The 24,545-nt window shown below is 36.8% G+C and overlaps 1 protein-coding gene across 3 annotated transcripts in view; it reads right to left on the minus strand.

The window, feature by feature from the left end:
- Positions 1–24,545, minus strand: part of DACH2 (dachshund family transcription factor 2) — a 336,855-nt gene that overhangs the window by 36,563 nt on the left and 275,747 nt on the right. For 2 of the 3 annotated variants that reach the window (XM_067304137.1, XM_067304136.1), the window contains exons 6-7: positions 24,383–24,542; positions 22,429–22,509 (exon numbers count right to left, since the gene is read on the minus strand). In XM_067304137.1, the coding sequence (XP_067160238.1) occupies positions 22,429–22,509; positions 24,383–24,542 (241 nt within the window). The remainder of the gene's footprint in view (positions 1–22,428; positions 22,510–24,382; positions 24,543–24,545) is intronic. The other variant, XM_013946280.2, reaches the window with a different exon arrangement.

The raw sequence follows: 24,545 nt of genomic DNA on the forward strand, positions 1-24,545 counted from the left end.
GCAGCTACCACTCCTAAATGGAGTACGTGGCCAAGAACAAGGGTTAGCATTTCTTGCCTGCTGTTCCCCAAGAAATCACAGTTTATAGCTTGTTAGTGAAAAAATGATGTCTTTAAGATCTAAGCCAATGTTTTCAGAAATATCATGGATTGTCTTTATTGCTGGCATAACAAACCCCCCAAAATATAATAGCAAGAAATGTGACCATTGCCCTTGGCAGCACCATTAAACTGGGCAGTGAACTACTTCAAATAGCTGTGAGTGTTAAACATTAGTTCTGCCTTAAGTAGGTTGATTTTAACAGCCAAATGTGCACTGCAGTCTATCTGAACATTAAAAGCACCTTTCAAACTTCATTTTACAGAAATGTTAACGACCAGAACAAACTATTGAAGGCAAAAAAGAAAAGTAATTGTTTCAACAGATGAAAGGAAACAGTAAATTAACACTCCTGTTTTAAAAGGGGGCTCAGTAACTTATCTGCTTTAAGGAAATACCATTAACTGAAGGCACTATAGATATTTTAGTTAATGTGTTTATGGTTTAGGATTCTTTTTTCTCTTTTGGCCTTTAAAAATGAGATTTGAGGCAAAACGAGAGCTGTAAATCTTTAATCGAAATACAACAAGTTCCAGAAATGCTTTATCAAAATCATAGCAATTGAAAGGTTGCTAAATATCTAAGTTATGTGCCATGTACACACACATACATTCAGTAAGAGAAAAAAAAAAAAAGAACAGAAAAAAAGTCTTCAACAGTGATTACCTGGATATTTGTAGATTCCTCTAAGGACTAAAGAAGGCAATAAGACAGAACTAGAATGATTCAAAAGTATTCTTAATACACCACCAATGCCTATGTACATAAAATAAATTAGGGAGAGCTAAACTAATCCTATTATATTACATTAAAAATTATCTAGGGAGAAATTCGTCATGGCTTAGAAAATATTAAGCTGCTTGTTATAAAATATAAAAAATACCAATTTTTGTACATGAGCTATTATAGAGTGCAATTTTGAAAACTGTTTAAAAACAGTTATTGGCTTGCAAGCAACATTTTCTTACCATATGTGTTGTACTACGGAAGCAGATTGCAGACTTTTTCAAAAGGAATTTCAGATACATATTTTTTAAATGCTTACAGCAAAATTTAGGTGATCATTATTTTTTTGAGCACATGCATTTTCCACACAATAAAAAATGTACCTATATGAATGTGGGTTTTGAAAATAATTTATTCTGCATAATCAGCATAGCTACATATGTTTTTCATTCTGAAATTAGTCATTTGCAGATTTCAAATCATGAAATGGTAATTATTCTCATAACTGGCTTATACATGTTCACTTTGAAAATATGGCCAAACGTAAGGTTTATTCAGCAAAGCTGGATGGCTTCAGGTAAATGTTAATCCTCTATATTCAGCAAGGGAAAGGTGGTAAAATGAAATGTGAACAAATCCATGCAATTTTTTTTGTCAGTGTTTTCACACTGATTAAAGTGGCTTTCAAAATGTCTTTTTAATTAACAGTTTTTAATAATAAATAAGCACAAAGGACACTTTAGTAAAGATATGATATTGTATTACATACCTATCACATTGCAAGTGTTTATGCATATTTATATAGATATTTAATGTCACATATATACATATACACACACACACGCATTCATATATCACACATGACCTGAATATATCGGATGTAAGGAGAGAACCGCATTTGGATTTAGCAATACTGAAGTAAACTGAGAATCAAAAGGTCAGGAAACACTGATGGTGTAGTCTCACAAAACACTGACTTCAACAGAAAAGGCAATTTAAATAGTTCCCACCCCCTGTAGCACAGCTCATCGGCCCCTTCTGTGCAAATCTTTTGGAGGTCTATTTTTAAACCAGAGTCTCTTCATGAACACATCTAGATGATATAAGATTATTTGTTTGGGGAAACATTTGCTTGCTTAAGGTATTTTGATGTGGAAATAGACACAATCTGCTTCCCTCTTACATGTTACTTAAATCATAGACGTTGATGTCATTTCACCTAAAAACAGGGAGTGGGAGTTGCTTGCAGCTTTTATTTTTTTGACTAGCTGAGCAAAATATATTATGTTGTCCAGTTAAAAGAAGAAATTGAGCAAATTGTGGTAAAGTACACTTTAGGGAGTTCAGCCTTTGATGGACACATGGTAGATCTCCATTATTCACCTTGGTGAAAGTCACTGAAGAGCACTGGAGTTAACTAGCGGGGTGGACCCTGTGACAGGAGGCTGGCAGACACTGTACGTGATCAAGACACGACTAACCTGACCAGAAAGGCAAGTCTGATGGGAAACCACTGCATCAGGGCTGCATCAGGAGAGCAGCTCATTAGTTGGAGATTATTAGAATCTGTCTAAAAAATCTGATTAACTGGACACCAAGGTGGGGCAGACTTTGAACTCAGGACAGGAACTCAGAACATCCAGGACTGGTCAGCAAGAAATAAGGTATGAATGGGATGAGAGCTGGCAGTTAAGCAAAATACCAGCATGAAAGTAGTCTACTCTGCAGATTAACTCTCCCTTTAGCAGCTTCTGTCCACTTTGTGGTATTTAAGGGGACAATTCCAGGAGTAAGCAATAGCTGAAGAAGACCTATCTCAAGGTAGGGCGATATGGTGAGAACCCTTTAATCCTTTTGCTGGACTCGCTCAGAAATTGCCAGACACACTACCTAAATCAAGCTGCAGCCTGCCATCTCAGTGTCAGTTTGATCACCTGCATGTCAGATCAATCATTATTTGGTACTGACTTGTGATAACTACCAGCAAGCTTAAGACTTCAAATGATAACTCCTAGTTTCTCAAATACATTTTGACAGTAGTGTTGTTATAAAAACATCTGCATCAAACATTAGAGTATTTGTGAACCAGCAGCCTAAAATCATAAGTTTTAGCTGCACACAGCAAGGTATACACTTATTTAAAAATAAATGTGAAATTCAGTCTTCCACAAAAGAAGCAGTGTCATGAGAAAACTCCAGCTTTAAGTTTTGTAAACGCTGCATTTTCAATATTAGAGTGTCAGTCTTCATTCACTCTCTGACAAGGTTGTCAATCAAACAGCAATCTAGTTTTGTAAGACTTTAACCAAAGATCAAAGCAATGATACTGCTGAGTTCACATTACCTTCCCAGAGATAACTACTTGAACACTTTCATACTGCTGCATCGATATTAACTTTGCACCACCATCCCTTCCCAGCAAATAAAGCAGTACAAAGTTTGACAGCCCTCTGGCTTCTGTTTTCAGCCCTGATGCAAGCTGAATTCCAGTCCCCATCCCCTCTACCCCCTTTATAACTGCTACCTGGATATTGAAGTTGAGGATTGCAGGACTTGCATTCAGTTAAACTTCCATCAATTAAAAAGAAAATGAAATGTGCTTTCTGTCTCCTTTGGGAAACACACTGAATGTCTTTTATTCAATACCAATAGTTGGGCAATAAAAAGATGAGTGAGCAAAATGTGGTATATCATCCTTTTGCTTTTGACTTCAGCCCAATGGCAAATGAAAGGCATCCAAAATCAATTTCAAGAAGCTAATAAATTCAGTATGTGAAAGCAGTGAAAATATAACTTTTGCAGCCTCATCATCAAGCTGATTTGTAAGCAAAGCTGGGCCCAATCCTGCACAGTGTGTCACCCATATTTTCAGTTTCATGCAGGTAATATACCATTTCTACAGAGTTTATATTCTGAGGCTAAACATATATATATATATCTTCTATCCACAAACACATGTCCTGGTAATATCATAATAAAAATCTGAATGTTCTATGCCCAGGAAATCATGTTGATCACTATCAGTTACTTCCCCCAGTAACAGTGAAGGAAAGGTGAAGGCTAACGCTGGATGCAAGGGCATGCTTGAAGCAAAATGACTGCTTTCCACAGCTCCACATAGCTCCCAAACTAGACTTCTCTCTGGCAGGATGGGGGAAGGGACTGCTTGTTTTTTTATTTGCTTCTGTCTGCTTGTTAACTGACTGAAAAGCTTGCCAGACCACGCACATCTAAAGGCAAGCTTCCAAAGGGAAATGAATCAATGTAATTATGACATAATTTAAAGTAATCCTTGAGCAATTCTGAATACCTTCAATATATAACTTCTGATCTCATGGGGAAATATATAGAGGACTTCCACTTACTTCAAGCAGCTGCTTCAAATTTACATGAAAAGAAAATTTGTTCCACAGTTTCTAGTACGACATAAGAAACCTTGCAGCAGGGTCAAAGCCATCTGAAGTGTTCAGGGTGGCAACGGCTTGTAGAGCTAACTAGGATGTACTAGGGGCTTTGTGCAAGATGCAATTTTTCACTGCAGGAACAAATAAGCTCCTTGACAAAGGGAGGGCAGCATGATTGTACCCTGCTTGGTTTGTAAAGGCAGCTGGCCAGGACTAACTGCTACTAATTATGTCAGGCAATGCAAAGGTGATGACGCATCACCTCTAGTTACACACTACACTTGCATGAGCCCACCCTTGCATGCACAGCATCTAAAACGGCCAACAAATAGGGAGAAGTGGAAACAAATGGTTGCGTTGCAGCTCTAGGATCTGCAGGTCCTCACTGGAAAAGGTGAGCATTTGTGAGAGCAGCAGGCAAGAGAGGGAAATCCTGAAGGTGCATGTGAGGTTGGAGCTGACTGGGCTGTACTGGGGCTTTGTGCAAGATGTTCTGGAAGAAGGCAGAGAGTGAAAGGGAGAGGGTAAGGCCTGGGGGAACTGGCAATGAGTCTGGGGCGTAGATGACAGGTCAGGCTGTGGGGAGGTGAGAAATGGGACGTGCCAGGTGTCACAGGTGGGCAGTCATCTCTGTGCTCAGCATCTGTCCTGAAGGTTTCCCCTGGACACGGGCTACACATGGCCCTGCAGGATGCAAGGTTGGAAGCAATGCAGGAAGAACTCTCCATTGCATCAGGAACATCCCAACTCCACCAAGAAGTTTGGGTAAAACCTCACCGTTGAGAGCAGCAGTTTATTCTGCTGCCCGTGGGAGCCTGGCACTCTCAGGTAGGCTGCAGGCACTAAAGGAGGCTCAACTGAGAAGAAAAGAACGTCTTTTATTGGACTACTTCAATTTTTCTCCCCCAGAGAAGACTTATGGAATAGTCAATATCCCATCCCAGAGCTTGCAAAATCAAAGAGAAATCAAAAGGTACCAGGCAAAGGGAACTCAGTTTCTATTTCTGATACAGCCATGATATGTGCTGCCTTTCCTTTTTTGTTGACCTGACCCAGTCACAGACAAAGATATTATAAAAGGTCAGTTACACTTACTTAACTTATTTAAAAGTCATTAGGAGTTGTAACATTTTTTCTTGTGTGGTACTTATTAAAAAGAAAAAAAGACCTGAGAGATTTCTGTGTGAATATAGGGATTTATTTGTAGTCTGTGAAGAAAGACAGAAAGAGAGAAAGAGAGAAGGAAGGAAGGAAAGGAAGTTGAATGCTAGATAGAGCTTGGATTGGCAGAGTTAAACATGAATAGAAAGTGTAACCAAAGAATGATGGCATATGTGGACTAAGGACATGTGCAAGTTTTAGAGAACAGCAGGGGGAGATGGAATTATATTTAAAGGGGAGAAGTTAGAACTAGGTGAGAACAGTAAAGGAATCACACTCAGAGTGTAAAATACTGCTTTTGTCACTTAGTTCATACTGCGAACATATCCAGGTTTTCCCTTCCAAAGGCAGACACAATGGGAAAGGCTGCTCTTTCTTACCCTATTTCTTCACGAGAGCATCTTACTCCTCAGCTGGTGGCTGCTTTTTGTAGCCCAGTCTGTTTTTATGGGACCTGTCATGCCTTTTTCCTCACACACTATGCTTATTTTTCACATCAGAAATATCAGATCTTCCTTTCCCTGTCTTTATTCAGAATTTTACTAACCAGATGAAAATGAGAGACTACAAAAAAAAGAAAAATTTGAATTACAACATTAAACCCTTTGTTTTGCATTTGTTATATCTATTTTACCTGTTTACCTCTAATGTTTATAAGCAAGTAAGAAGAAATAATTTTTTAGTTTCAACACATTCTCCAGCTGAAGACAATCTGCTCCATGCCGGCTCGCTACACCTCCAGCTTTCTAAAACATCTCCAGCAAAAACAGAAAGTCTAAGAGATTATATTAGTGATATTTCTGTGATACCAAACAAGCAACAAGAATATCTTTCAAATCTCCTTTGCAGATAAAACAGGTTACAAAGTGTGTGTATCTGCAAGTCACCTATAAAACAACCTATCTTCAATGCATGCATAAGGGAGTTGACTGGGCTTTTTGGACACTATGTTCACACTTATGTCTTCTTGCCTTTCTGAGCGATTGACTGCACTGCTTTGCACTTTATTAAGTAGAAACCTAGAAGTATGAGATCAAACTGGGCTGGTGGTCCAGATTTCACCAGACTGCAAATATAAGCAGAAGGCATTTGAGCATATATGTCTTTATGTGAAACAGAAGTTAAACTGTAAACGCAATGCATTCACAACAACGAGAAGGAACCACAGTAGAAGGAAGTCCAGTCCAGCTTTGCTACCGGACAGACAACCCACTCGTGGTATCTCTGCGAGTCTCGTGTGTAACTATAGGGGATACTGGATGTGCTGAGGTCTCTGTTCTTCGGGGACTCCTACACACCATGCCTGAAGGTCACTATTTTTCTCCATATCCCTATAGTGTTTCCCATAAGGTTAAAAATTCATTTCTAAAATGTAAAGTTTAAGTAGCTAAACTCTTCTGCATTTTCTTTTAGCTTTGATAATTCCACACAAAAATTGCTTCTCCTAAATTCATCTCTTGTACTGACAGTAATGTCTTAATGTATTTATAAAGACAGAGCTTTATCAAAACATGTGAAAAAACTGCAATAATATCATTAAATATTAAAATAATAAAACTAACTGTATCCATAACTAACTCTTCATTTGGTTATAAAGCTTTGATATTATTTCTATTATTTATTCTTCAAAGGAGAATAATAATAATCAGAAGAGTTCTGCAAATTTTCACTAATGAAGCAGAAAAATCTCCTATGAGTTTTATTAATTACCAGGTAAGCAAATAAATACAGAATTTAAAAAATGTAAGTATACCTAATCCCTCTTCTTAATGATTTTGACTGTAGTTTATTTTAAATTATTTTAGATTATTCCTAATTCCTTATAACAACTTCAGCTGGGAAAAGTAATTTTGCCACAAACTTGAAAATTTATCAATGAGTTTATATTTTGCAAACACTGAAAAAGAGCAGCAATTTAAATATGCAGTTAAATTGCATACTGAAAAATAAAATAAAGAATAGGGAGAATAAAAAGTAGATACAATTAGACAGTGATACAGAGAGAGAAAAACATAACAGACTAAAAAATGACAAGAGAACTCTCACCAACCATTATGGCCCCCAACCATACCAGGTGAAGTATATCAGGATTATAATATATACTTGATCAGTCCTTATGTACAGGTTCAGAAGCAATCTCTTTTCAAGATTAAAATGGTGGAGAGCTATGGGTGATTTTATGCCCCTGGGGAAACCCCAGGCTCTTTACACTGGCTTCTGTCCCATGGAGTGCAACACTGTCATCACGAGAGTGTAGCCATAAGTATTTAAACTGGAGAGCAAAGCATGGTTCATAGGCAAAAACTAGTTAATCGGCACTTTGACAAATCAAGATGCATTCAGTGAGGTTCAAAACCCTCAGCTGAAGTCAGAATGATGCTGTAGATCAGCACCACTAAATCTGTATGGCAATGTAGAAGAGACTGCTGGGATTTGAGTGTGACCCACAGGATATGGAGACGAGGGGGCCTATTACCAAAACTGGTTAGGTCTCATTCTATCTGTGAATCCCCAGCAATACCTTTTCTGCTTTTTGATCTTTATCAATTGGTATTTGAAAAGAAACCCTATGTCCTTTTTTGTTTACGTCTTTCTTCCTTCTCCCACATACAGCATTATTTCTTGCTGTCTTTCTGAAATCTCTCTAAATCCAGGGGAAAAAAAAGATGCCATTAAAAATTGCCTTACTACAGTATGTTAGCACCATTATATGAAATAATTGCTCCTTGGGAGACTGTAGACAGTCAATTAACCCCCAATTCACAACTCAAGTGGCAGAGCAGGCACTCAGTGAATAAAGGGTAGGGGTCCAGTTCTCAATTAGGATGAATTTTTTTCCTTAATAGTTTAATCTTGTGGTCAATTAAATCCCCTAGCGTTGTATTAATTATTATATGAATTCTCAGCAACTTCCAATTTTAATGGTTAGTTACGATGTACTGTAACTGGACCAGAGTCCTGGGCTTAAATTTTTCAAAGCTGAAAGCCCATTCTGCTTAAAGGGGAAAAATATTTTCTTTTGAAAAAAAGACAAGGAAATGTCTTTATACGGTGCTTTCCTAATCCAGGATATTTTAAACTTCTATATTTTTATGCCAGAAACAGGATTTCAGTTATGTAATAAATCATCAGAACTAAGTTTACTACTGCACCACATATTCATATCATTTGTTATATTAAAAAGCATTTCTAACCAGACCTTTAAAGATTAGTATCATCTCCAGTTGTTGAGCTTTTTTCATATATTGTTGGACAGAGCAGCTTGGCACAGTAGCTTACTTTTCCATCTGTGAGACATATAGACTCTATCGGTTTGTGAAGTACTTTCTTGGTACTCCTTTCAGTAGAATAAAGTCCTGCATTTCCTCAAGGGAAGCAAAGGACATATGCTGATGCTCTACAGCTTCTGAGTTGCTGCAGAGATGAATTCTTCTTGGACAGCATTCTGTCGAGTAGGTGCTGGAATCATATAAAACAGCTACTTGCAGAAAAAAAAAAAGTAAAATGGTGAGTTCCCTGTCCAAATCTTTTTTCAACTAATTATTTTTCTTGCTCAAAATGAAGACAGTCTGTCTTTGAAAAAGACTGTCTATCATTAAAAAAAGTATTGAAAAGTTTTTGAAACAACTATAACAGATGTCATAGTAGTTGAAAGTACAATTAGAAAGCACAACGCCGCAGAAATAAAACTTCAAACAAAAGTGGAAAGAGTTCTTTGTGCACATCGATAATTTAGAATGATTTAAGAAGTGTTTTATAGATGCAAGTGGAGCTCTTTCTGTCTATATATAAATTGAATGTGGTCTTTATAGGCAAACAAAAAGGGGATACAATCCTTTTAAATTATTTTTAGGATAATTGTTTCCGCAACAAACATCATTATTTATCACTTTTGAAAGGAAGCCAACTGCTAACATTTGAAATGCACAAATCTTGGCGCACAGCATAGAAAATGGTGATCTCCCCCACCCCTTCAAAACCAGTTTTGCATTTATTTTACACATTTGTCGACTTCTTATCTCAAAGCCCATGCAGTCTTACCTATTTCTATCAGAAATAATTATATTTTATTTCTAATCACCTTCCCATAGCTAATTTGATTACTTAGGAAAGGAAACATTTATTGCTACCAGATGCTGTTACCTTCCTGCCCACTTATATAATACTATAAATTGATTCAACAGCCTGGAAAACAAGGTTTAATATTTATTATTTTGCCTTCTGGATTTCTTCTGTTATGATCTTTCTTTTTAGACAGTCTCATTTTATTGAATGTTCTAAATTTGTATTACAGCTATCTATCTGTCAGTATATGTCCATATTACACAACGCAGAGCCATACAGCAAGATTGAGATAGTCTGCGTACTAAAAGCAGTTTAGCTGTACTAGCAGTCAGGCCCCACTCAGGCATACCCAGTTTCTCATGCATTACTTTACCCAGGCAGAGCACTGTGCTTCACCAGCCCCTTTGCTACCGTTGCAGGTGATGAGTAACTTCTGTAGGAACCTGGATCTCCAAATGCTGATGCATGAAATGGCCAGACCACCCTCTTTTATTCCAACAATTGCAGAAGTGGGAATATATGAATAAAATCTTAGAAAGAAACACTTCAATTTTTTTCTTCCTTTATTAGTCTTTTAAGGGGGAGCTGGAGAAGCCCTGGGAACAGGCTGGAGAGGCTGCTCCAAACCTGATGATCTCTAGATTTCCTCATTTATTTTGAGAAAGCAGATTATCTATTTTGTGTTTGAAACTAACTGTATTAATTTTCTGGGTTCTTATTCTTTGTGGGGGGAAAAGCCCTATATATTAAGGAAGGATTTTGACTGATAGCCATTTGGCATACAGAGAGATGAGATTTGCCATTTCAAAAGAGAAGAGAAGGAAGATATGGGAATAAATGACAGTCCTTGAGGATGTGAACTCGTAACTTCCCTCTTAACTTTTAAGAGGGAATGAAAACAGAGGTTTGTGTGCAGTCAAGGAAGAAGGAGAGAAGCCAGTTCCTGAACAACTTCCACTTAACATGTGCAAAAATCTGAACACAATGTCATTGAAGTCAATTAAATTACAAACCAATTGAGGGAGGGAAAGTCAGGCCCCAACCCAGCTACTATGCTGCTTCCAAAGGTGCATAAGATACTATGCACTGCCTTTAAAACAGTGCAACACTGACATGAAAAAATCTAGATAAGCTATGAATTTCAAATCTTTGAGACTTCAGCTATCTACCATTAAAATTTATTAACTCACATATCTATACAGGATAGCATTTATCGCTGAAAAAAACCACAAAAACATATATTGTCAAGTTAGCTACAACTCACTATGATCACTTCACTTCAGTTTTTTGTGTGACTGATGATATACAAGCTATTTATGTAAAATCAGGAGTTTATTATTATGTTTTAATTTTATGACAATATTATGCTTTCCTTAAAGCACATCAATTTAAAGAAAATTTGAAGAAAATACACTCTTTTTATAGAGCAATTCCACAGCTCTCCTTTCCATCTAAATCCCTTTCTGCCTGTAATGCCTTAGGCTATATGACAATAATGTCAAAAGTCAAACAGCGACTCTGGCGGCTCATCCTTTAATATGTGAATTTCTCCACACTTTTGCCTGGAGGGCACCTTCATTACAATCACTTTCTAGATTTTAAATTAACAAAAAACAACACAGCAATAATAAATACAGGCCATCTCCTAATTGACAGCATCTAAAATGTCTCTAAAGGTTACAGTTGTATCTATAGTTAACATGTTATTTTCTGAACAATTCATATTTACTGACCCTTGTGAACAGACACATATACACACATATTCCATTTTCTGCACCAGCTCAGCCATCCACCAGGGATGCTCCATCCTCCAACATATTCTACATCAAAAAGGCGTCTCCTCCCATACCCGAAGAAGAGCCATTCCAGTGAACTGTCATTAAGAGCTTTACAGCTATATACCCTTCACTGACAACACTCAGGCAAATATGCCATGGGATAGGTCAGTAAATTCACACAAGCCAAGTCTAACTATCAAAATACTGCACCGCAGTCAAGGTGATGGCTAAATAGATTCAAAACTATACAATGCTTTATAGATTAGAACATCTCAAAATACACCTGGAAGCAGAATCTTATTTATTAATCTGGTTGTTATATCCTGTCATATTCTGTCAACTAGAAGAAAAATCTGCTTTGGAAACTATTGTCAAACTGACTACAAAATAAAATAAGAAAATAAATTAGTTGGTATTTCCAGAGCAACATGCAATGACCAAGTATGACCAAAGGAGCATGCCTGGGGATTCAGGTACCGGAATAATAACTGTCTTCCCAGCTTTCCACTCATTTACCTTGAATTTCAGGCTTCTAATGACTAAAAAGGTTACAGTATAAGTCTATGTATGTACAGTCAAACTTTGGGGAAAAGATACATTTTTAACAACAGTCATCCACATGATGACATTTTACAAATACATCACAAATGAACAAATTTCAAAATGACTTAGGAGTCAAACTCCTACTTTCAAAAGTGACTCAAATGCTGAGTGGCAGATTTTCACAGGTATTCAAGCAAACCACAGTTAGGAAATAAATAGGAGTGATGTGTCAAAACCTCTCTAAAGTCTGATCCTTCAAGCTAAAGCTACAAATGCACTTGGTTTCCTAAATGCTGGACACAGGTGAGTCAACGAGGCATTGATGAGATACTTAAAAGCATCAACAGCCAATCTCACAGCTGTCTTTGGCCCTTTAAATTCATGCCGCAGGTCCATCTGGGGCCATGAATATTTTGCCTGTGGAGCTTAACCTGACGATAATTCCTGGGTCCTATTTGTAGGACCTGGAACAGCGTAGAGGATGTGACTGCAGCCCAGGGGTGAAAGTACTCACTGGTTGACTGGTCTCACAATCCCCAACTGGAGTAGCCACACAAAAGATAGTCCCATTTTCAAATCAACAGACTATTGGTTTGGGATTATTTAGTAAAAGAGTTTCTGGAGGGCAGAAAAGACACTAAGCAGCTCAACAATATAGCTGTTAATGCAGCAGGGCAAGGAACCTGGTTAAGGAGCCTGCTCTTATGAATATTTAATCATTCAAATAAAGTGGAACAGCTTCAGCAGGAGAAAGCACGATTGACACAATGCAGGGACACAGCAACCTGAAAGCAGATTCACTTAGGAGAGTAGATTCAATTTCCTGCTCCAAACTGAGAGGGAATTTTGAGAGGGAAGTTTACGTCCCACCAAGTACCCTAGTGATGTGATACAGCAAGGCAGACTTGTCTCTCCTTCCAACCTTTTATGAGGAAAAGAACTTTCCTAAGTACCTGCTACAAGGATTTTCATAGCTGGAAATCCTAAGCAAATATAGGCATTCCCCTCTCATCTGACAGCAGGCATCAGTCTCTAACAGTGACCCAGGATGCCCTGGTTGCAGGCATTTCCCACTGCACTGGCTAGCTTGCTGAGTTAGATACTGTTGCAAATGCTAGTTTTAGGTTAGGAGTGATTACGTCCTTGTTATTCTTGTTCTGTTACTTCCTATCTTATTGGTAGTATAATGACCGTGTAAAAAGAACCTCACAATCAATCATTTAAGGTTTGTTCAGTTTTTTGGCAAATGAATTGCTCCCATGATCGAGGTAGGTTGAGAGGAAAAGAATTTGAAGATGGGAGACCTTTTAGAAAAATGACATTTCCTTGATTATTTTGCAGATTTTTTTTCCCACTAAATACATATATGGAAGAGTTCGGTTTTACAGAAGAATATATAGAATAGTAACATGAATCTAAAAAGAATCTGAATACAAACAAGAACACAAAAAGACAAAAAAATGTTTCCAGACAAATGTTTCTTTCTATGTATGCATGTGGTTTTCCATGTGAAGATCAGTATGGCTTTGTGTAACACATAATATAAATTTCATTTACTTGCTGATTCTTATGCTATCTCACCCATACATCTACTTATTACTGTATTAATAAAAATTATGAAAAGAACATCACAACATTAAAAAATGACTATAATATTGACCTTTTTCAAAAGTGCAGGGAATTTCACGGGGAGAATTTGAAACAGGACTTTTTTTTTCCAAAATATAAAGTGCTTATTTTAAAATAATCGAAAGTATATCGATTGCTTACTACTATGGCTTCCAACGAATGATCCTGCTCTTCCAGGCACAATGTATAATTTCCAAATATATTTACAGATGATAATACAAAAAGCTACTAAGAAAACTGCCATCCCCAGAAATAAATATCATTATAATAAACCAAAGCTATCACAGTAAATAGTACTACAGTGATGCCCTCTACCCCAACAATCCAGCATGAAGTCTGATTTCCTTGAAATTACAGCCTGAGCTGGCTGTGGTCCGGACTGCCTTATATTCTGCAGCCCCAGTGGTTTTTGAGTTCAGTGGATGGGTCATATCAGGTCTGCTAATAACGTATCACATATCTTAATTGATGTAATTCAATGCAATGCCTGAAATATAATGAAGAACACACTTGTTCCAGACTCATGACTACCTATCAATTTCAAGATGATAATCTTTTTCCACTTGCAATCTGAGGTTCATTCACTACTTTTATGTCCACTGAGTATTACTTTTTTATGTCAGGTTCTAATGTAGCATGTACACAAATATTTTGGATACAAACACTAAAAGTACACTTTTGTTCTCAGCCTACTAGGCACCAGAAGACTCTGGGTAGCAAGTCCTTCTTAATGGGGAAGGAAAGAGATCTCTTACTTGCAATCCTGCTGTGACTACTTTTACACAGACAGGTTCCACAAAGAGATCTTAAGTTATTCAAAAGATCAAATGAGAAGAAAAAAAAAAGAAACTGAATATGTAAAAATGCTACACAAAACATCACTCACATGTACTACACATATCATTCATGTGTATTCACATTCACTAGCTACGCTCTAGGGCTTCCCCATAACAAATGCTTCCATAAGGACCACTAGCCCAGGACGACAGACGTGCAGTCCGTCACCCAGCAAGCACCTTTTACACTACTGAACTGCCCTCTTCTCTGAAAAACAGGTTATATAAAGCAAAGCCCTCTAATTTTTCCTCTAATGCTATAAAGGCCAGATTTGCTATTTAATAACAGGAGCAAACTGTTGTCACAAGAGCATTTTTGACTCTTTGTGTTCTTGAGTGATACAAAGTTTCTGGAGCAATGGCCAGTGCTCTTAACTATGTCACTCGGTATTTCACTGTTATGTGCACATCCATCTATGGGTACTGTGGCAAACTCTAAAGCTTAGCTAACTATAGGTTACCTTTAGGAAAAAAATCTGTATTTTAAATAGGGCAGTTTCTATGAATTTCTTGAAGGTATTCCTCAGACACAAATATTGCCAGTCTTTCAAAACCAACATAATTTTTTTTGTTATTGATTTAAATTTGTATCTCCTGACTTACTTTGGCTTAAATCAAATGCATGAAACATGCCCAAAACTTTCCTATAACAAACACCTGTACTGAAAGCAGAAATTACTGGCTTCTAAGCAGCTTCCCAGTGAAGAAGGGTGTTTGATGGTAGCCTTTGTTGTCCTTGATAGAAACAACACGTTTTTCAGTAAAGTGCACTGTCTGGGCAAGCCAAAATTGTAAGCAGTGACAGTCTAAGACTAACCAGATGAATTCAAACTGGTCAGAATCTATTCCTTCCCCACATGCATGCAGGGTTACCCATCTGCGCACACGAATGCACACGTACAAACACAATTTCTCAGAAGCAGAGTTTAGCTCGGGCGTGGTGCCTAGGGTTGGCTCAGAGCATAGGCAGAGGGAGGCTCAACCTGTGTCAGCATATTCCCAGAGACCTCAAGGATTTCTATAACGTGAGAAAACCTTTCAGCAATCTTTCAGGACGCATATTTTTCAGATCTCACTACTCTTAATGAGGACTGAAGGCAAACTCATTAAATAACGCATAGACATTAAGAATGTCACCATCTGCAGTTTTCAGGTTAATGACTTTGCATCATAGGTATTATGATTCCAAGACAAACCGGAGAATTCAAAGGGTCAGTTTTAATACAAGTGCTAACGCTAAGTAAAAGATTACTGGGCCTAATCCAAAAGCCTTCTTAGGTCAATAGGTGGCAACCAGCAATTTCTTTCCTTTTTATGCCTTTCAAATCTGCTACAGCTCAATGTACATATTAAAAACTCAATTCACAGTAGTGAAGGAAAAGTGGAAAGGGTAAACTCTGAAGAGATACTGACTCTGGACTGCAGCTCCCTTTCAAAATACCTCATTTCCATCTTATTTCATTCTTATTTGCCCATTTTATTCCATGGACCTAAACAAATAGCTTATAAAAATAAGAAAGACAGTATTTGGCCCAAAGCCTTTTAAGTAAACAGAATTTCAATATTTCAGCATGTCTATATAGACTCACTACTTGTAAAGTTTAGACAGTAATACATTAAAATAAGTCATTAAAATCTAATAAATAAAACATATCAATAAAATATATATGAATGTACAGAACTGTCTTGGCCCATCTGCCAAGGTAATTATGAAGCAGGCATTTTAGTCTTCAGAAAGACTGCATTCTTTAAAATGATTTTGAAAATAAATTATTTACTTACAAGACCCCATATCAGTGAAACTTAATTTAAAAGATGTGACCCTAGAACACTTCATTAATGTCTCTTGTATAACTGCCCCTGCATTTATAAATGTTTTAGCAGTGGCTAAATACTCAACCATAATGATGTAAGTCTTGACTCTTAAAAATAAAAACTCTACCATTACTTTTGATTTACATATATTGTGAATCTAAGCGTTACTAAGAGTTTGCCTTAGTTTCATAATTTGTTTTCTTTTTGATTGATTGACTGAAGAAAGATCACATCTACTGTTAGGACACCATTTTAACAGTTGTCAGTTCACTCGCAGGTTAAATTTAACAACAACAACAAAAACTTGTGGGAAAAGGCCTTCACCCAGAACAGAGCGTTGTGTTTCTTATCTTTCAGTATTCTCAGGGGATAGAAAATATAGAAATATGTCTGAATTTTCTAGTGAACATTTGCACTATGCATGTCACTTGAGATTTTCTGGAAAAAGAAACTCTTGCAACCTTTAAACCCATATATTATTGCATTCACTGCTTATGAAATGACTCCTGGGTCTCTAATATGCACACTTAGATATCAAAAGGAACACAAATTCATTTTTAATTTGGGGAATTCTTCATATATCTCAAGAGGAGATTCACCAGGACATTCACCAGGAAAACTGCTTATTTCTCATTATATCTATAACATCTAAGTATTGATACTTTTACACATGACTGATGGCTAAACAAAGAAACAGCATTATGAACAACCACGTTGGCACACGCGTCGGCACGTATCATACAGTTTCCATACAAGCCATATATTACAGCTTCATACTCTTAGTACTTTTTCTTATTCCTTCTACGCTCCATCTGGAGGCTTTCAGATTAATTGTTGGAAAAGTTCTCTCTCGAGAGAATATGCTCTTCAGCACGTGGGGCCTGTTGCTGTTTCAGGTGTTCTGCACCTGTCCTGTCTCCTCCCCTCACATTGCAAGGAACCCTTGGCAATGAATAATTTAAACAGTATAAAACCTCTTTTCTGCTAATGAAATAAATTAAACAAATATAGTTATTCTTTCATTACCTTAGACTCTGGCTATCTGAAAATATTGCACTCTGCTGACAGAAATGAGGCAAAATTCCTATTTCCTTTAAGTAATAAAGTGAAAGGTGTTCTTCAACAAAATGGATAGCTGCCAGATGCACAGTTTTGGAGACCACTATCTACTGGAAACAGAAGATACAACCCTTGGATCCAGACTTAGTACTCTTAGGATCCATGCAATTGTACTGCAGAGGGTAAAATACTGTGTTGAGCAACTCGGAAAGATTCATAGCAAATCCCTTTCTCAACAACTATAGTCTTTGTTTCTGCTCAAAGACTGTTTGAATAATGGTTAACTCTGAAGATATTGGTCATTTACGAATTTTTCCTATAAAATTTTACTCTGGTTCCCTTAGGGTAGATTGCACTTCCAGTTCCCCAAAACATCCACATCAACATTAAAGCATGTTGTGCCTCCCCAGGGCCCTCACGTCCTCATTCCTTTCCCTGAAAATTGGGGCAGCAGGGTAGGACTGGGGTGCACCTGGGTCTCCTATTGGCAGGGGCTCAGGATACGCAACCCACCTAGGAGCAGGGAAAGAGTCCCGGGTCATATAGTGCCAGCTTAGTCCAATAGATTAGTCATTCCTAGCTGGTCAGTTCGACAGTCTATGATCGATATGATACTGTTTCTGCATAAATATAATTTGGAGAAACAATGCAAGAAATTATTGGGCCTTTGAATTTTTTAGGGGAAGAGATCAGTTTTAATAAACTGATGACAAACAGTTTGTAACTAAAATGTTCTATTCAGTTTCAAATGTTCCATTTTAATTCACGAGCTTCATTCCTAACTAACCAGTTTTACTGCCTGGGAGCGCTGTCTTCCAAAACACTAGGCTTTGGCCAAACTGTTCCCACCGAAGACATCACTAACACTCCCACTGGTTTCACTGTGGTAAGAGTTGGGCCAGTGTCTTTTATTATTTCATCCTATATGAGGGGCTTAAAATATTTCTTGTCATACAGTCACTCGGAATAACCATACCTCCATTTAAACTGGATGGCATAGCCAAATTCTTTTCTGGCTCATTTAACTTTCCTAATGCCAGAATTCATACGGAGGTTTCTATAAAGTCTATCTAATGCTTTGTCAAATATAATCCTCTCCCACATAACAGAGACTTTTTCTAGGATTAATACTGAAGCAGATGAGTTTAAAAGTTACTTTCTGTGAGCAACTGTGCAGGTAAAACACGATTGCTTAAGAAGAGAAAGAACAAATAAGCACAATCAGGAATAATTTGTATTTAAATATCTGTAAATATTTGTGGCTGTGTTCTGTGGGGGATTTTCTAACTCTGCTTCCTTTCACCAGCAATTTCAAAGTAAAGTACAGAATACCCTTCATATAGTTTTCACTCATATCCTGGCATGGACATACAGGTTTGTGCACCATTACGGTTAAAGATGCTTGATCAAAATATAATGGTATATTTTGCATAACACGTAAAACTGCAGACCTATAAAGGTGTTTGATTTTGTTGTCTTCTAATACTTAATCTGACCATACTTCTTAAAAAGATGATGAAGGATGCTGTGTAACTGAGATTTAATGTCATCTCTCCTTTAACAAACTTAAAGGTAAGCACTTCCTTAAATCCCCCTCAAAAACCATGAACTATGCTCTTACAGATACAGTTTTATTTTTCACTATGGAGTCCACTAGTGCCGAACTGCCAAAGTGATGGTGAAAGGAGGCTTTAATCCCTCTGTGCTGAGATAGCCATTAATTCTGGAAATTATATCCCATCAACGTATATAAACAGCTCAACTTAATTAGAACAACCTCTTATTAACTGTCTTTTTAAGAAAAAATTGTTAAGCTAATTTCTCTTCAACCCTGATTATTTTGAAATTACTTTGATGAGAACAAAGGGACAGGTTTTTGTCTGGGGCTGAGATCACTTTAAATGGGATGTGGAAAGACAAAAATTGTGTCACCCGAGGGATACCAAAATATTTGCTTAAAATAATTAGAATAAGTTCTGTTGTTTTTTATGTTAAGCTTTCACATGAGTAGTAGCACTGCTGAATTTTAGTTACTTAATTTTCATTTGTTGCTACCCTAATTGTTACAGAGTGCTCAGATTTGTAAAGATATATCAAGGCGTAGAATGCAAAAAGCATACTCTATATATGCCTTCAATAATTTCTTTGTTGTTTGAAAACTTCCAACTTACAGCAAAGCTGGCATTTTACGGCCTGCAGAGCTATAAATCATTTTTAAAATCATGATGATATTACTCAAAACAGATGTGAAAACATATGTTTGCCACGGTTGTATAAACCGCTTACTTGTCATACTTAATAAATGTTGATACTTTTATTTTAACTACATTCCTTCTTAATAACTTTGAAAATCTTTTCCATGGCAAATATATTTTGCCTTAGTAAAAGTAATGGCAGGTTTTGAAAACAATGCTTGTTTTGTATACAAATTACACGTATATTTTTTGCTGAGCAACCCAGTACACGTTACACTCTTCAGTGACTGTCAGAATATGAAAAATGTTCAATATATTTGAAGTGTGAGCTACTGTAAATCCACATTAATGTGTTTCACATTGTCCTCCAATATACGGGTTTTAAAGTGCAGATGATAGAGCAACTTAAAGGATCAGCTATTGTTTGAACACACAAGTGCTGCTTGTGGTTTTTCTACCAAGCAGTAGCATGCACCAGAGTCCAAAATGATTATGCACAAAGGAATAATAAAACCATTAGGAACAAAGAATCATAGTGAGACAGATCATTGAGGAATACTATTTCTACGGGGTGACAAAAAGTCTAGCACTCGCATTCTGGGCATTTTCAGAGGCAAAGTGTTGATTCTGTCCTGCTGATGCAGTCCATCATTACAGGGTGCTTGTGTTCTGCGAAGGTGCAGTGAGGTTTTCTATTTAATAGGGATTCCTACAAGAGCTGTGATAAATATATAGGTCAGTCAAACTACCAGATGTGAAATCAGCTTGTAACTGTTGGATGTACAATATTGCTGCCTTTAAAACTTCAGTATTAGTCCCATTATAATGCCATCTTAAGGTTGCAGTTCTGGAATCATGGGATTACGTGAAAATTATGCCTTTACTTGACAAAAAGAAATGATTTCTAGTTCTTATGTTCGCAGAGAAAAACCTTACCCATGCAGACCAAGTAGAAAAACAGAAACTTTATTCTATCTTTAAATAATAATTCTAAAATAAGTCTCATGATTATTTAAATAAAGTAGATAATATTTTTTCTGATATGGGTGAATCTCTGAACAGTAAGTCCATGTTTAAAAAATTCTCTAAGTGCCTTCAGAAGTAACACATGTATAAAGACTATTTTCCAGTTCATAATCAATTGAATAATACTACGCAAAAATGGAGACAAGAAATGAAGAAAGCCGTACAGTTTAATCTTAAGGTGAACTATGGTAAACAAAATACTGGTGTCAGATCTTTGTGATTTCATACATGTTGGAAGGAGTGTTCAATGATCACAGCATCTTGGTAAGTGAATTCATGGGTGAATTTCATGTTTTGGGAAGGGGGGGTCTGAATTGTCTTTCTTTATTCTTAAACTGTACTTTCTTCATGCATCCTGAGTGACAGGACTACTACTACCAATAACAAATGATTTGCATCTTGGACCCCGCAGGATATTGAATTGTTTTGCTGAAAAGTGACTAGACATGTGGCAGGAAACCATGCATAGTTCAATAAAATTAAAATCAACTACACTTCCAGGTTTAGTCTAAATACTCATTTATGTAATTATTACAGTAGTGTCACTTTTTATCTTAGGAGTGAACATATGGTTGATAACTTAACTCTTCAGCTCTTAGCTCTTTGGGTGTTGGTTTGTAAATGCCAACAGAAAACACGAGCGGAGAATTTAAGCAAAAGGATCCAGACAGAAAACCCAAAATGGTATAAAAGGGCTCATTTGGGGGCCAAAGAGGAAAGTGTTCAAATGCCTAGAGAAATCACTGCATAGAAGAAAGCTTCTTCTACTTTCAAGAAGAGGGAGACATGAGTAAGAAAACAGAAAATATAAGAAAGTTTCAGGTTCTTTCCCCACAACTGGATCAGTCACAGAAGTTTGAGGAATGGAGCTGGTGATACAAAAAGGTGGTGGTCTTTTTCATTAACCTGCCCAAATAATTTTATATAACTGTGTAACTACAGGCCACATGTAGCCTCCAAATTCTTTTCTGAGTAGCTTATAAAATTGTCTATACCTATCATTTTAGTTTCCTCACAACATATATTAAATATACGCAGTGCAACCATTTATTCAGGCTTAAGATGTATGACTTTGTCTGATTTTTATAGGTAATCTAAAATCATTGCAGTCAGAATTTAGATCAGTTTGTATTTTCATTTATGATAAAATGTTCATATATGCAGTAGACTTATAAGTACACTTAGCTTACTTTGTCTCCTCTTTGGTCACTTGCTTATCTTTCTTTTTCTTTACATCTTCCTTTCCTTCTAAAACCTTAATATCTCCCTCAGTATATACCTTTGCAGTATCTCTTCTGGCATACTTACCTTTGTCTTTCTTTTATTTCTTTAATTACATGCCATCACAGAATCACAGAATGGTTAAGATTGGATCTTCCCCTTTTTTAGGTACTCGTTTTGTATGGTTCTTTTCGTATGTTCTGTCAGCATAATCCTCTTGTCTATTAATATGATTTTGTTATATTCTCAAGAAAAAAATGCCTTTTTCTTCTTCCACATGTATCCACAAATGATGCCACAGGTTCTCTATCACTAAGATACCTGCCCAGAGCTTACCTTCTAACACCAATGAATCCTCTTTCTCCAGTTCCCAACAACAACTGCAAGGAGAAACATAGCAGAGGAAGCACTTCCCTGCCTACAGGACAAATGCTATAGGTCAAGCATCACTTCTTCTCTTGCTGCCTCTCACTTGTGAGGTAATGTAACAACTTAGACATGAAAAATGGCTTATTTCCCTCACCTAAGTATCAGCATTAGAGTCGCCTGCACACACATCCACTGGAGGAAAAGAAACAATACCATGTGACTAATCAAATATTTGCTAGCAACCTCATAAATAATTGAGTCAAAAGACTGGCAAAATATTAGTCCAATATTATATAAATACAGGGAAGCAAAAATCTGCTTGTTTACACTTCCTAAGAAGAATGCAATCTAAATTCACTATTCATTATGCACTGCAATTAGGCATTTAATTCTCTTAAATTTATAATATAGTGCCAGTGGATAAGCAGAATATTAGAAAAAGAAATAAAACAGATCATAAATGTAATTAAATGTCTGAAATGAAGACAGTCTGTAATTTTACCTTTCTCCTTTTGTATTTTTTTTAGGCTGGTCCCAGTTTCTTGATCAATGAGTTCTCCTTCTCTGCTGTTGGTCAGCATAGCTAAAAAAAAAAAAATCAGAGAGCACAGCTATATAAGACTGTCAGTAAAAAAGGACAATATTAAATAATATTATTTAAAAATAATGTTACAGGAAAATATTAAATTCTGTTTCTTTTTTGCCAGTATTTCATTATTTTGACACTTATTTGTACTATATAGGTTCTAAAGCAATCAACAATTTGGACATGGACATGGACAATTTCATTGTCCATAAGGATTCCAACGCAGCACAGAGCTAAGGAAGACATGCAGCAAAAGTAAATTTGCTCAAGTTGATTAAGCACAGAACCAAAATTACTACTGGGAAGAATGCGATTTCTTACAAAGTGTTCACATTAACTAATTAGAAAAATACTTCACAGAAATGATTTTGGGGAAAAATGTATTTAATAGAGCAAAGGATTTAAGAATTAGTAAATATATAAAGCAGCAAGTTTAATAAAGAAATACAGACAGTTAGTGAACCAAACTGATAGATGACAGCTAAAAAACAATCTTCTATACCATTGAAATTCTTTACTTAAACCTTCAAAATCAGTGAGACGTGTTAAGTTTATGATTTCAGAAAGCTTATTTTCTTTGTTCTTATTTGATTAAAACATTTCTTTCTCTGCAATTAACCAATTACAGAATTTAAAGTCATTGCAGTTAGGAGACTTGTTAAAAACTTCATGCCTATATTTTAGGGGAAGCTTTTCTTGGATATTGCAAAAATAAAACTACATATATATATACTTTTATTTATAAAGTACATATACATACTTTTATAAGAGTAAGCATTAGACCTGAACAATGACAGATGTTTGTTCAACACAAATTAAACTTATCTTTCTTTAAAAAAAATTCAGCAAGATTTCTGGAGCTCAGAGGCTTACAGTGCAGGCTACTACTATAATACAAGTTATAGCAGCTTTCAAAAGCTACAGTGAAGATAGACGTCCCTCTTTTGCTGTTGATATAGGAAGTTACAATTCTTATCCTGAGTATTTCTAGCTCTATTTTAAATATAAAAAACCTGAAGGAAATCTGCTTTCTAGTCACTGTCCTGAATATATGTCTAGGCAAACTAGCTCAGTTTATATTTACAAGTTTGTGTAGTGCCAACTGTGCTATGTAGTGCAATGGTGCTGCAGCACAGACCATAGTCAAAATTGCAAAATCCAAGCAAGTAGCTAAGCAGTTTCTGATGGGAGTGAGTCTACGCTGACTTCCATGGACCCACAGCGGCACTGCTTTTGTCGTTTAAATCTAGTTCAGCAGGGCTACAGTCACTGTGAAGACAACAGTGTTGACATACACTGCCATGAAGAACTGTTAACTGTCTTATCCCAGATCCCTCTTGGAAGTACCAAGAATAGGATCTAAACTTCCTCTAGTCCAAACCTGCATTTTAAACATAAGATTAATACAGCACAGACTGCTAAAGCTGTGGTGGAGAGACCAAACAACCAAAAAGCCTCCAGCCTCATGACAACGAGGGAATACACGGGCAAGAGGAGGCTTTTGGAATGGAATAGCCATCATATAATCTGTGAGTTTTCTGAGGTACATACAATGAAAAACATATCTTGGTACTCTTCCATTCCAGTTGCCTTCAGAAGCACTTTCTTACTCTAGCATAGAGAGTCCTGCTGCAAAAAGGGCCTTATTTTCTGTGCACGAGTAGGTGCAGATACAGAACGAATTGCAGAGGCTGGGCTCTGCATAGTGACGAACTTTCTGTTTTTTAAAAAATAAGTGCTTCCCTGAGTTTTAAAACTATGTCTCCTAACTTTCCCACAGAGAAACATTTGCTTCAACAAACTACTGAAATTATTCAGGTCAATAATTTTTAAGGGGTATGAGGCTGCCATGTAGCGACAAAGGACTAACCAATTCTGTCTGGTGTGTTGTCCAGCTGGGAAGGAGAGCTAGACACACTACTGCTCTGGTGTGAAGACGCATGGCTCCCAGGTCTCTGACTGTCTTCTAGAGAGGGAGCTGGAGAAGGACTGTCTTGAATCCTTTCCTTAAAACAGAAACAAAACAAGGTCTG

This window comes from Apteryx mantelli, chromosome 13 (assembly GCF_036417845.1).
Source record: "Apteryx mantelli isolate bAptMan1 chromosome 13, bAptMan1.hap1, whole genome shotgun sequence".
Lineage (NCBI taxonomy): Eukaryota > Metazoa > Chordata > Aves > Apterygiformes > Apterygidae > Apteryx > Apteryx mantelli.